Source organism: Azolla caroliniana, unplaced genomic scaffold (genome assembly GCF_043228905.1).
Source record: "Azolla caroliniana isolate FFs.n. ecotype wild unplaced genomic scaffold, voAzoCaro1.0.p SCAF_9, whole genome shotgun sequence".
In the NCBI taxonomy this organism is placed as follows: Eukaryota; Viridiplantae; Streptophyta; class Polypodiopsida; order Salviniales; family Salviniaceae; genus Azolla; species Azolla caroliniana.
Genome location: NW_028230444.1, coordinates 4603585 through 4618740, shown reverse-complemented (window position 1 = coordinate 4618740; position 15156 = coordinate 4603585). Strand labels below are relative to the sequence as shown.

Here is a 15156-nt window from a genome sequence, read left to right as displayed (position 1 = left end):
TTCATCTTTCCAAAATTATTGACCATTTCCCTTCATCTTCTAATGTCTTTCCATCTTTGTAATTTATAATCCATTGTTCCTTTTTTTGCTTTGAGATCGTCAAAGTTTGAATTTGATCATGATTTGTAAGCTCTTCATGTACCACATCCACTACATTATTTCTTTTCTTAGGACACTAAGCCATAAAATGTCGTAACACTGTGTAGAGTGCCCACATGCAGTAGAATCCATACGACACGCTCTGTGGGACTGCCCAACGTCCCATAGAATATGGCGGGGGGTTGGCCGCTTATTGCAATTATGCCAGGTGCAAGGTTCAATCAAGTGGGGAAATATATGTTGGCTATCATGGCAGGCTGCAATTGGCCGATACGAGCATCAGGAGGAGGGGATGACTTTGGTGATAAAAGCACAAGAGGTCCTTTTCTCCTCCAGCGGCAATGTCCACTCTATCCCTCTTAATGACAAATCTCAAGAGGTGTTAGAATTGGTCAGCCCAATAACCCTTTGGATTCTATGGAAACAACGATGTGGGCGAGTCTTCTCCAACCAAACCACCCATCCAACAAGGTTACTGCAAGAGATATGGAGTGAAATTGTAGCCACTCTGAAGAGCCAACATGATGGCCTTAAAGGTGGCTCCGAGGGAGTTGAAAGACAACGCATAGCCTTCATCCAACAATGGTCGTCCTCTCCCTTTCTTGAGTCAGTAGGCTTCCACATTAGATGGAACTATCGCATCCCTTTAGGGATTTGTACATAATCGTCTCATTTGTAAAATTTTATAACTAATGGAAGGAGTTTTTTTTTGGAAAAAAAATAAAAATAAAATAAAATGTTGTAACACACCACAATGGAAACAATGTCCTGCAAATATGCCCAATTTAATCTGACAATGCATAAGAAGCATACCAAAGCATACAATTTGTAAACAACTTGGCCTCTTTATAATGATATTCCAAAGAATACAGTTGCGATATTGATTTTGAGCATTAGCATAGGAGGCACCAAGATCTCTCCCAATTTTTCCATTGTTGATTGTAATATTGGCCAGACCACTGAATATGTGCACTCTAACTCAACCCATACAGGAAACTCTTGCTTCAATATATCCTGGTATCCTCGAGTAGCCTCCATGAACAATATGAACCAAACTTTTCTCATAAAAAATTGGCAATTTATTGAGTAATTTCTCTTTATGCCCTTGTGATACCAAAACAACCTCATAAAACCCACGAGGACCAACATAAACATCTTGAACACAATTAGCTTGTAAAATCCCACATAACCATTGTTTGACCCTCCAAAGTAAAGGTATCTTCCCCGTGAAAAACAATATGACCCTTCTATAAATAAAAAATAGCGAATGAGCCCAAAAACGCCTTATTGTCTATTTCCACCTTAGCCACTTCATCGTCAACAAACTCCTCAACGACTTTTACATTCTCCTTTATACAATCTTCCATTAGAACATTTGTCATGCATCTCAAATGTTCCCAATGACTATCATCCCTCTCAATATCATCTTGTTCCATTGCATTAGAATAAAACATATCATTACTATCACCTCCAATACATCATTGTCTCTTACCATCCCCGCTTAGACTCGCTACTGACTTAACCATGCATGCATGCATCCTTTAAGGAATTTGGAGATGCATCCATATTCACAACAACACTAACATCCATATAACAAAAATTACAAGAGCTCACTCACAAGTAATTTTGTTGGAGAAGGAAACAAAGCAAGCGACAACCAGATGCATACAACCAAATGGTGATTTTGCTCATAACATTCTACTAAAACCACCAAATAAGACATGCAATTATTCTTTGGAAAGCTCTCTGTGCAAGCTTTGAAACGAGCTGAAGAACAAAGGAAGCGGATATCGAGCAAAAAGATACATCAAAAACAGTGTTTGTTCTCTCTCTCTCTCTCTCTCTCTCACACACACAACATTACATATGACTGCAAATTTAGCAAGTCCTATTTAATGGCATCTCAGTTTCAATGCGTTGAACATGCATATTTTATTGTATAATTACAATATAATGTTCTCTAAACTTGGAACATCACATGCCAACAAATCGCAACCATATCATAAAGCAATAGTTTTTTTATAAGCATTTCTTTAAAGATGCCACATGGTCACGAGTAAAACGTACATAAACTTGAAAAACCCCCATATTTTTATATTACAGCGTTGTATCCCAAAATAAATTGCAGATTGTCTTCAATAAGATATTAAACATACATTTAAATGGGCAAGAAACTTCTATAGATAAGAGGATTCAACAAGGGATTTAAACAGTGCTGCATTTATCAACCACATTCTAGCAAATATGTTATTTTGGCCATTTTCAATGCCATATGACAAATAGTGTTTCCTACAAACAAGAAATGATTGTAAATATTTGACATGTGCCTTCTATGATCGAGAGTTTAGCAATCTCAAACACAAATTCTCATATCATCTCTTTGAGCCTCTGCAGCAGGAGGTCACCCCACCAATCCAAAGCTCCCCTTCAGATTTCATTTAAAGTGTCCGATCAATGTTTTTGGGGTTTCGAAGTGCCTGATCAAACAACATCACATTGTGCTGACATTGCTCTTGTACATTGTGTTGACCACCATCACATACATTTTGATTGAATTAACCAAAATAACTTGGTTCTCAGAAACTCCTAAGCAGATGAATTCCTCTAAATGCACGATTGTGTCATCCAAAGAAACTCGACCATGACCATTGATTCATCTCCTAGAACTGAACATAATTTTAGAACCTTTTGTACATGTGAAATTGCAGAATGTATAGTTTTAGAATTTTATCAATACAAAATTTGATGCTCCATTTTGTGACCTATGAATTTTAGATTGATCCAGAAGGGGTCTTGAAATAATCTACACATTATTACCCATTCTTATATTAGTCCCTCTTGAAAATCTGCTCCCTTTGTCTTCAAAAGCTCTCTTTTGCTCAGCTCACGACTAAGCAGAACTGTACTACTACTTCCCCTCCTTGACTCTTAAATACACACAAATGCCACCCCACTATCAAGCACCTTCATCTCATCAAAGATGTAATAAAAGGTTCTCTGGGAATAACCATGTGTGATGCCTCATCTTGTATAAAGAAAATTTGGTCAATCTCCACATTGCCAATCTTCACTGGACCATAAGGGCACACAATATACATGTCCTCTGTTCGTTACCACTTACTATGCTGGCGAAACCAATGTATTTGTGGTCTAGATTGTGCAGCTTTTTCTGTGACTTCTCACTCTATATCCTTTCATTCTCGATGAAGCCTTTGTTGTGTTTGCTTTTCAAAACAAAATATGATTTCAGGACAGCAAAATGGTTCTTTTATATGATCAAGCAATCAACTTGTTTCTCATGTTGTGACCAGTGATGAGCCCATAGTCTGAAGCATTCATAGAACTAAGCTTCCCAAACTTCTTTTCATAGGAACCCCAAAGTTCAAACCTGAATTATAAAGACAAGCTTCATGATGAAGACATCAAAGATATCAAAAAAAAGATTTATTGGAAAAGACGAACAATTGGGAGGCAAAATACCACCAAAGCAACTAACCAATAACTAAGGAATTGATAGGGTGCATAGCTTCTATACACTTCAGCAACATCTTTTGAGACACTTGACACGCTGCAACTCAATCTTCCATGCTCCTTGAAAAAGAGGAATAAATTTTGTAACATTTTTCAATGCTCTCCTCTAAAGTTATATGTAGTACAAACTTGATGTTTTACACTCCATTACAAGAAACAACACGCACATTTCAGATAAAACTGAAGAGGCCCAAACAGTGTTACTAAATACCTATTGTTTTATAATAGCAGAGTAGGAAAAAAAGAACAAGTTATTTGATTACCAAATTAAACATGTCTATATATTGCATATCAGAGAATCTTCAAAGAAAGTTTACTATGATATGCATAGAAAAACTTTTACCTAAAAAATATTGAGTTTAATTATTCAAAACACGGCATTATCACAAAATAGGGAAAAATACCCCACACTTGTTGAGTATTTAATAGAATACGCAAAGTTTCCAAAAATGACCTAAACAACGAGCAAGTTTGTGTACTTTGATGTTCTCTCCTATACAATACCTGTTTACCCCTGAAGGCTGACTTATTTGGTATTTATTAAAATACTTCCAAATTTTTGGGAATTTAACAGGATACCCCTACGTAGTAAGTTTTGTATTACAGAGTAATCTGGGAAGTTTTGAAAACTTGGGCATATTCTAGTAAATAGTCAACATATTAGGGGTGTTTTTCAATATAGAATACCTGTCTTATGTGGCGCACTGTCTCTGTATCAGCCGGAATGGTGTCATATTTTCCCATGCATACAAGAACATTCGCACATGTGAATGGCCCAAATCCATGCAATTGCAAAAGCATGTTTCTTGCTTCATTCAATGAACACTTTTCCAATGCTTGTATATCAATGGTCCCATTGGATACATCCTTTGCAAGCTTCCAGATTCGTTGACCTCGGTAGCCTAGGCCACATCGCCTAGATAGAAAATTTACATCTAGCTCACATAATTCTTCTGGACTTGGAAAATTCCCTAGGATTGGAACAGTTTCTTCCCTATTATTCGAATCACATGATTTCACAGGTTCAATTGCAAACAGAAGTTCATCATCAATGTCAGGTGCTTTGCTTTCGAACTGTTGACATAATTTATGTTTACTTAGAAAAAGATCCTTTTGCAAAGTTTTCCCATCCTTCGACCTTCGCTTTCTTTTCACTTCTCTTGCTTTAGGGGTTTGGGGAGGTGACATCACCCGGTTCATTTTATTTTCCAATTTTACATATCCCAAAGGTGGGCCCCTCAGCTCCGCATTTAGTTCACACAATGCCTTTGCCATGGTAAGTGTTCTTCCCCACCTTTATTCACATACCCGAGAAGAGAAAATATCTTATGTACATAGATATTGCATAATAAGATGAATATGATTGCTTATATATATGTGTGTATATGTGTGTATGTGTGTATGTGCGTATGTATATATGTGTGAATATGTATATATGTGTGAATATGTGAATATGTGAATATGTGAATATGTGAATATGTGAATATGTGAATATGTGAATATGTGAATATGTGAATATGTGAATATGTGTGTATTTATTCATATATGTATATGTATTGGTAGATGTACATGTGTGTGTGTGTTGTTACTATTGCATATGTAAATGCATGGTATACAATGAGTCCCAATTCTTCACCTTAATAATAAATGTGATTTATATGCACTTTGCATTAATAATAAACATGATTTACATGCACTTTCGAGAGTGATATATTCTACCTTAAAAGAACCAATTGATTCCTTCACTCTCATGTAACCAGTCATGTTTTTGAACCAATTGACAATAAATACATTTGTACATAATTTTGAGAGCAGTGTTCTACCCAAAGAATCAATCCATTCTTTATGCACTATCTCTCACATAATCACACATGGTTTTGAAAGCACTTTTGAATGCATTGTTTGTATGCACTTTTGAATGCAACATTCGACCAAAAAAAGAGCAAATCAAACAATAGATATAAGAGGGATCAATACCCGCAGTTGCAAAGGAGGAGACTTTTAACCATATCTTCAAAAAGAGTAGGAGATCGAAATAGCCGACCAAAACCTTCTTCTTTTGCTTGAGGATGGAGTCCATGAAATTCTGCCACAGATGCAGATTCAACCTCGGAAAGGCGGAGCATTCTTGTAACTTGGGCCTTGAGAAGAAGGCAAGACCTTTTACTATCATAGTTTTTGGCATGTTTCCAAATAAAAAACTTACCATGCAATCCCTTCTTTCAACAAAAATTTCCCCAATACTAAAAATTCTATGCGATCCCTACTTAGGTAAGGTAATACAGAATCAAATGGAAAATTTTCCTATCACATTGTTCCTCCTTTGGTTCATATATAACTACACATTCTAATCAACACCTTGTCCAATATGATATCAAAATGCAACAAAGAGCAAAATCAAATTCCCTTTTACATGCTTAAAATAGCAAAAGTAAATCAATCGCATAATCAAGCACCTCCATATGTATTTAAAGAATGGATCCCATCTTCATGCCTTTCTTATAATACATCATTCAAAACTGAAACAAATCTCTATACAGCAAACTAATATGGAAGAAGAAGAAGAAGGGGGCTGTGAGAGAAGACATACCACAATATGGCCCTTATCATCATCACAAAGTTGTTGTTGAGGAGGCCGAAGGATGGAGATGCAAATTTCGTGTTCAATTTCATAGATTCGAACGACAACGGATCGCCCATCAAGCAATCGAAGAGGGCGTTGAAGGGCATCCCACACTACAGAGTTCTTCATCTTCACATTCATTTCCATCTCCTCCGGTGATGGTGATGGCCTGTTATTTATCCACATGTTGGGTGATGTCATGAAGAAACCATAGCTGCACACGGCCTTCTCAAGGGAGAAATTGGGTGGCTTCGGCACATATAAATTATCAGAAACAACATCCGCCCTACAATCCATCTCCTAAATTTGCATGAAGCACCTTGGGAACGTGTATACCCTAAATGGACCAAGACCCCATCAAACCTAACCCTAAAAAACCTTTAAAGCCTATACCCTAAACATGGGAATCCCTAATCATTTTACACCCTAAAATCCGGAACCCTAAAACATTATACCTCCTCAAACTCAACCCCAACAAGGGCTTGTCTCATTCGGTTTCTGACGGACGGTCGTGCCCATTTTGTTCGCCTGCCTCGAATTGTCCCCGGACATCTTTCCGGATGCGTGACAACAAACTTGCCAAGTATGGAGTCGATAGTGTGTTTCACTAGGCTCAATTTACCTTCTTAAAACCCTAGGTTTGACGTAGACAATGTTGAGAACCATTGTGTACACAATTCACCATGGGCAACTGTCGCTAATGCTTTGCATCTGATGGCTTGTCCACTTCGATCCACCTTCCATTATAAATAGACACTCTTCGTAAGTTTCTTTGAGTTGATTATGGTGCATTCATGCATTATAACATAAACTTGAATCTTCATACCATATGCTTATGTCCAGGAAAGGATGAAAACATTTTAATTACCACAAGCCCTGAACTCGCTTATGAATCCATATGTTCAAAAACTGATGAATACCAAACCCTAAATCTTAAATGATACACCTCAAACCCCCAACCATGAACTTTCATTACGTACACAGGCTTCTTTTTCCCAAGTAAGACAATGTTCCTCAAACCTTAAAATTAAAACCTTCACATTATTGCATCTAACTCTTTTGTTTCCATGGTGGCCCTCGCATAAACTACTTTCCGATTGATAGAGCTATTTGACAATGAAAGGAGACTTGATTTGTGAGAAGATTCTTCTTTAGAGGAATACCATTTTCTTCATTCGACCTCACCATGACTCTTTGATGTGGTGACCATTGGTCAATACAACACATCACCTAAACAAATAACCTTTTAACATACACACTTAAATACATATATGAAAACTACCTGACAAATGCAAACTAATATTGGTGAGAGCATATATGTGCTCGTCCACATCATTACAAGTGTAGAAGCAAAATAGAGAAAAAAGGGGGTGTAAATGATTAGTTCCACATGGGACTCATCGATGTGGTGACCCATCAATACAACATATGACCTAAACAAATAACCCTAACATGCACACATGTATATAGAGGGCTTGAAACTTACATAGCTAAATATATTTTGATGTTCCTCCATATTACTGCTGACCTACTATGTATTGAGCTTATCATTGTTTTTTTAGGTGCTAAGACAGTGCTTGAAGAAGTCTGCTTCATACGTATGCATTTGCCCATATTGTGGACAAGCTATTAAGTATATTGGGCTGCTTGTTTGTTACTTATTGGTGCTAATTTGTAGATGTGGAAATGTGCTATATACACATATATTTTATACTTGTCTGTTAATAATGAGCTATTATGCATTGAACTGGTTATATGAAAAATTCAAAATTGTATCTACAAGAGCATATATGTATATGTTCATCTATATCGTATTTAAGTGTAGGGGGAATGTATACCATTGTGTCCAAGCAAAATACACTAAAAAATGAGCGATTACTATACATAAACAATGTTAATAAGATCCCTTGGCCTCCATGGTGCCATGTTAACAAATATATATTTAATGTAGATACAAATGTGGGTAAATTTTGTCGAGAGCCGACTTTAAAGCCTCTCTATATATATGATACATCGAAAGATTGCTCCTCAAAACAATCACCAAGTAAGCATCAAGTAGGTCAGTTCAAGGAGGTCTTCCTCTGATTCCTCCTGGGAGTCAAACATACACCTTCGAAAAGATCAAGAAGGCATCTCTCAAGCTCCTCAGGTGTGTACTTCAGGTACCGATCTTGTTGCTTTCCAAGTTCTAAATGGGCCTGGTGCCGAGTTAAGAAAGATTGATAAGCCGTGATAATCTTCTCAGCTATTGAGATTCTCAACTCTTCCCTAAGCTCAAGGTCGGGGACGACCCAACTTGATTGTGCCCGGCATGTATCCTCGAAGCAGGTGTAAAATCCTTTGAGCCTATCTCTGAATACACCCTTGGGCACATTTATACCATTCGATCCTTCGAATCGAACAAACCCTAGCACTTTCTTCCATCCTGACCTCATATAGTTTGTCGCATGTTGGAGGACTTGGCGGGATTGCTTCCGGACCCAATCCTCACCTAAAAGAGACACAACCTCTGATTTCCTCACTTTTTGCACAATGTAGTGCACATTATTCATGAGGAAAAAATATGTTTGAGCTACATCCTTATAAAGCTTTGATTTACCATCAAGATTGCACTCCAAGAGCACTATTAACCACACAATTTGAACCCCCAACGGTGACAGGTGATCAACATAATGAGCATCATCATCATTTTCTCTCTCTTGCGGTGTGACTCCCATCCTCTTTTTCTTCTTGTCTCCGAGAAGACGTGTTAATGGGCCGAGGTAACAAAAGAGCAACTTTATGTAGTTCATAACATATTTAGTGAGGGGGTGAATTGCGCCTCCGGGGACTGGAATCTTGGAAGATTCTCTTTGGATCGCGTTCTCGAATTCGGCGAAGATTCCCCGGGCAGCCTCCCCGAGCCTTATGATGGTGCCATCAACCTCAAACCTCACACAAGCAAATATATCGTCTGAGAAGATTGCATCGATCCTAGGACGAACCTCACAAAGAGCCTCATACATGTCTAGGATCCGGAAGAGCTTCTCTGGCAAGCGTCGACCAATGGCAATGCCCTCTGCGAAATTCATAAATCTCAGCAATGAGCCTTTCGAAATTTCCGAAAACAGCTCCTCTGCATCCAAGCCACTACCAAAGACTTGGTAACATAGCATCTTTTCGCCTACATAAAGTATGCCGACCGCGGCTTTCAAGGCCTGAATCCATGTCATTATCCTAACCTCTAAGTCTTCCCAAGCTAGCTTTTGCACATCATCCAGGCCAAGCTTCTCGAGGCCGAGGCCGGATAAAGTATCTTCAATCACAGATTTCCGGACACTGATAAATGCATGGTAGCATTCTTTGGTATGGCCCGCTTCCATCATGTGGCAGGCGATTTGATGGAGATCCGAGATCACATCCAATGGCATCAAAGCCATGGTCACATCATCTGATGGCATCAAAGAAGCAATGGTTACCTTGAGATCCAAGCTCAAATCTGACTGCATTGAAGAGATGCTCACATCAATATCCGATGGCATTGATGCGATGCTCATGTCAACATCAGATAGCATCGACATGGACATCACATGAAGATCTGATGCATCATATGAGCCAACCATTCCTTCTCCTATGGTACTTTCCCGAAGTTTGATCGAACCTTCTACTCCCTTATCCAGCCTCCAGGTATCAAAAGAAACTTGATCCAAGATTTGTTTCATGTTTACCAACTCGCTGTGGCCCACAAGCAGGCGCCGGAATTCCTCTTCTAAGGCAAGAATTTGAGTATCTGAACTTTTCCGGAATCTTCCAGAATATTCTGAACCACCATTGAGGTAAGAGAAGGAATCTGACTGTTGATGATCACATCTCATTTGTGCTTGTTGCCCTCTCAAAGAAGTCATATCCCGTTTTAAATGGGCATTTAAATTCTCTTGAACAAATGAGAGCTCCATGGCTCTCAATGGCCCACATAAGGCTCAAATGTGTGTGTGTGTGTGTGTGAGAGAGAGAGAGAGGGAGAGACTAACTAATCTGGTATTTCTTTGGTTTTGCTTGCTTTGGGTTTCAAAAGTTGCAGGGTTAAAAGTTCAGTATTCTGAAGGACTATTATGCTTTCAAGCGACTATTAGGGATGCAAAGAACTACTAGGAAGTTAAAGATCTATAGGGTATTTCAAAGTGAAACGATGGTTTAGGGTGGTTTCCAAATTTTCAAGGCAAATCAAAGATGGTAGGGTTTCTTGATTTCTAAAGCAAAGTAACAGATTTAGGGTTTCCAAGATGCTATAAGCAGATATTTAGGGTATTCTTTTCAGTGAGGATGGTAATTCGTTAAAAAAGGAGGACGAAGGAAAAAACACAAGAAGAAGTGTGCAGGATGAATCAAGATAAGGGTTCCAGTTCATTTGGAGCAAAGAAATGAAAACCACAGAGAGAGCGAGAGAGAGAGAGAAGAATAAGAAACAGAATTAGGGTTTTGTAGTTGTTTGTTACCTCTCAAACACTTACGCACACATTCACTCACTCCCTCTCTCTCTCTCTCTCTCTCTCTCTCTCTCTCTTCTCCTTGTTGCCTCTGATTCATTCAGATGAGAAACAGAGTGTACAGGAACTTGGCACCATCGTGGATCTTCGTTCTTGTTGCTCCTTATTTTACTTCCACCATCATCATCTTCCTTCCTTCCTTCCTGCTTCCTCTCTGTCTTCTTCTCTTCTTCTTTGTCTGCTTCTTCTTCTTCTTCTTCTTCTTCTTCTTCTTCTTCTTCTTCCTTTTTTTCTGTGTTCTACATGACACATTGATGATCGGAAGAGGTTTCCATGGCGGCAGCTTCTCAATATAAACGGATCAAACAAGAACAGGACACTTTTTTGACCGACAAACAGAGACAGAGACAGAGACAGAAACAGAAACAGAAACAGAAACAGAGAGATTGAGTGTGGGAAGCACTTTAGTTATATAACTTTTGGTATACATACATACATACATACATACATGGAAATGATTAGGTTCGAGTTGTTAAAGTTTGGAGAGAGAGACAGACAGAGAGATTGTAGATCCTTGATTTTGTTTGGGTGGATGGCCGGCCGGACAAAACATGTCCTCGTGTCCTCACCATTCCGGCCATGGAACATTCCTGGTGAAGAGACTGTCATGCACATCATCGCAGCCTAGAGATAGAAATGCATGCAGAGGTGTGTCTATGTCTGTGTCGGTGTCGTTGTCTGTATGTTCGTGCCTATGTCTGTATGTTTGTGGGTGTGTACAACTATGTGCACTCACATTCTTACATCAATCACCTTCTGTGTGTCGAGTCGAGTCGGGTCAAGAATCAGACTCCCCATACACCGAAGAAGAAGTTTCGGTAATGATAACCATTTCAACTGAAGAGTGCATGTTGGCATTGCAATCGAGAGAATAGAATAGCGCAAATGTTTTTATCATCCACAATTAGGTCAAATTTGGCCTATGGTGAAGAAATGTTGGTAAGATAAGTCTAAAGAGAGAGCGAGGGAAGATATATATCTTTTTAAACGTCCACATGACACCGATTGGATTTGTAAGATATAGAGAAGGAGGGTGTGTGTGTGTGTGTGTGTGTGTGTGTGTGTGTGTGTGCGGGCCCACACCCTTAAGTTGATCACCTTGTTCCTTTGTATTTTTAGGTCATAATAATCTATAATATCTTTTTCTTTTTTTTGACACCCCAACATATTTCCTCCACTGCTGGCATATCATCAACCTTTTCGGAAATAGATATGTGGCTTCGTTGTGGGGCTTCCACCTAGAGAGATGGATGTCTACGCTAGTTTGATTTTAGACCCCATGTGCAAGGAATGGGATGTTGGGTTTGTGGCCTTGATGTAGCCCAATCCATGATTCGAACTCTATTCCTCGATGATAATATTTGGTCCAGAAGCAATCTATGCAATCAAGAACCTCTCCTTGAATTGGAAACTTGAGTCAAACCCTTCTTAATGCAAGAGCTTTTTACAAGGGAGGCAATACATTTAAGTGTTGAGTGCGCTCCTTTCCTTTATGAGCATTTTGGATGTGAGACCTCTTTGGGTGCACAATTAAAACCTTCATAATACATATGTGGGATAACCATTACAAAAAACTACACTTTATGCATTTAGATGTCAATTCATAAGAGAACATTAGATAGAAGCTTTATTCCTACTTCCTTTATGGCATTTAGACATACTATATAGAGTTAAATGTGAGAAGCACAAAACTAGAATCATTTGGTCATTATCGCCATGATGACTTCGAAGTCTCCATGGAGCAATAATATTGAATTTGCAACATAATAATGAATCTCAAAAGAAAACTTCTTATATTGGTCCCTTTACCACATAAGCCAAAAAGATCGAGCTTTGTCATTATGAATTCAACAAGTGTGAACAAAATTGTACATAATGCTTTCGACAATGCATTCAAAACTATGGTAAACAATAAAGTTGTTTGTTTAATGGCATACTAAGTGCAACCAAAGTATTGATGAACGTATACCCTATCAAATTATGATTTCAATGACAGGATAAGTAGTAAGTAGCAACTAAACGGTAATACTTACTGAGGTCATAAAACTTATTTCAAAATCAAGAAAAATTACCAATGGATTTGATGGAGAATGTGACTCTTGATAGTATTTATGAATTCAATGCTACATCAAATTATTGCATATTGGACCAATGGATTTAATTAAAATGGATCGCTGATTCAACTAGCTAGTTGTTATATTGAATTATCAAACTGATATTACTAGGTGGCCCTCACGGTATCACAAGTTAGATTAATGCCTTACAGGATTGTGAAATATACACCCTTGGTCTACACTATCTTCCACCAGAAAGTTCATTATGTGTACCTTGCAATCAATTGTACGTGCAATTTTGGGAGTGCTACAAAAGTGAAGTCTCGACTCTCAAGTCACCTTCACATCATATTGTTTTGTTTTTTGGCATGTTTGGAGACATATGCGTGTATGGGAATCTTTTCATCTTACTCTAGCAATTATTTGTTAGATGGTTGTGTAGGATCACCGGATCGTAGATATGAAAACCATAGTCTTCAAAAACTTTCAAAATTTTCTTAAAAACCCCTAGTCTTTGGAAAGAAGATAGAAAAATAAAAGACCCATGCCCAATTTGTGCCACTATGGGGGCCTTTAAAAAGGGATACAAATTTGACAAGGTGTCACCCATTACCAATTTGTATGTGCATTTCATTTATCTCTCTCCCTCAAATAATATAAACCACTCATTAGTTTGTTTGTTTTTTTCTAACAAATAAATAGCTACACAGGTGTTAAAATCTGAAGATTCTACATGTTCCCAAACAAATACATTCTCGTGAATAATTGTTGCTACTAGCTACACAGGACAAGATTGCGAAAACGTGCCATAACTTTTCACTTAGAGCTAGTGACAAACTCAATAATAAAGATAAAGAGATATGTCCACATTGTGACTAGAAAGAGTGTAAAGATATATCATATCGTTATCGAAGTCAACGTTTCTAATCTTTATGTTATTTTATGTATTTGAAAATGATAATACGCACTAGTTTGCACCATAAGTTGTAAAGTCATAACGATGGGTTTTATTGTGAAATATTGATTCGTTAATGATTCCTGTGACTCGTTTCTACTATGATTCAATTGAAAATGCCAGGTAGAAAATTTACAATTTTTAGATTTGCTCGCGAGCCTCACAGTTGTCAAAGGATCAATGTGTTGGAGAAGAACTATGCATAAGAATCATCATTACAATGGTTATTTCCCTCGATATGGAAGGTCCATTATTTTGGTTCGATATTTGCATTGTGTCATGGATTCTTGTTCTTCAAGGTAGATTCCCTATAACTTGATTTGACCATTTTTTTGCATAATGGGACAAACAGTATTGTCAAATGAAAAGGTAGTGTTCCTCTGACTTTGAACCCAAAAAGGTAATATGTTTAAATATTTTGTTAGAAGTAACTAATTTCCTCTCATGCCATATATCATGTAGATAAATTTGTAAGCATTTGTGACTAAGACTTTTGCACATTGATTTATGCTTATTATTGTCAGGTTAAGGTCCACTTGATTTAAATAAGGACTCTTCTTGTGCATGAATGGTTTGTTAGAACAAAATTATTACGTTTCTACTCAAATATAGTAGCATGATTTCAATCAATGTTGTACATAGCTTATTCCAAAATAACATGCGAAAAAAACGAAATATCTTCAAACAAGAACATAGATTATGTTGCAATTCTCTAACACGATGCTGTGAACAGTTTAAATGTTGACATCCAACTACTTAGTTAATTCATATGAAACAAAAAACAAGAAGGTTCCATTCTTGTCTCCCAACTATTTAGGCTAGAATATTGTGGATGCATTTGACCCTATTCTATATAGGGGGTATTCTTCCAAAAAAACAGCAATTCTACACCATTCATATCCTTTTATAAAGAATACAAAAGGTCACGTATGTCCTTGAAGCCCTCTTTATTTTGCATGTACAGCCTGTACATTTTGAGATGGCACAACATCTAAATCCTTGATGAGATAAGTAAATCAGAAGATCAATACGAATGATTATATTGCAGCAACATATAATAGCTTACTAAACACTTCTTTTCTTGTGTGTTCTTTAACATCATAACTTCCTATGGTCATTGGATTACATATACTTTTGTAAAAGTCACTTCTAGGATGTAGAAAATTGTTCCACAAATATGAAAAGGTGACTTGGCTTAAAGTTGCCTTACGCGGGATCTCAAATGTCATTACATGAACATGACAAGGTGGCCTTGATAAAAGTTGTCTGTGGGATATCAATTGTCGTTATGTTAGTATGAAAAGGTAACCCAAACAAGTTTTACTTGATGTAGGGTATCAATTGTTATATTTTAGGTGAGAAAAATGT

The 15156-nt window shown here is 37.6% G+C and overlaps 2 protein-coding genes across 2 annotated transcripts; both read right to left on the bottom strand.

Annotated features, from left to right (window-relative positions):
* Positions 1-2172: 2172 nt before the first annotated feature.
* Positions 2173-6700, bottom strand: LOC147859964 (uncharacterized). The gene is made up of 5 exons (XM_087325085.1): positions 6221-6700; positions 5608-5771; positions 4318-4924; positions 3596-3690; positions 2173-3487 (listed from the first exon to the last, which is right to left on the bottom strand). Exons 1-5 carry the CDS (start codon positions 6548-6550, stop codon positions 3376-3378), a joined length of 1308 nt encoding a protein of 435 aa, XP_087181211.1. The 5' UTR covers positions 6551-6700; the 3' UTR covers positions 2173-3375.
* A 1409-nt stretch (positions 6701-8109) lies between these two features.
* LOC147859963 (exocyst complex component EXO70B1-like) lies at positions 8110-11171 on the bottom strand. The gene has a single exon (XM_087324478.1). The coding sequence runs from the start codon at positions 10186-10188 to the stop codon at positions 8314-8316; it is 1875 nt and encodes a 624-aa protein (XP_087180604.1). The 5' UTR covers positions 10189-11171; the 3' UTR covers positions 8110-8313.
* Positions 11172-15156: the final 3985 nt, after the last annotated feature.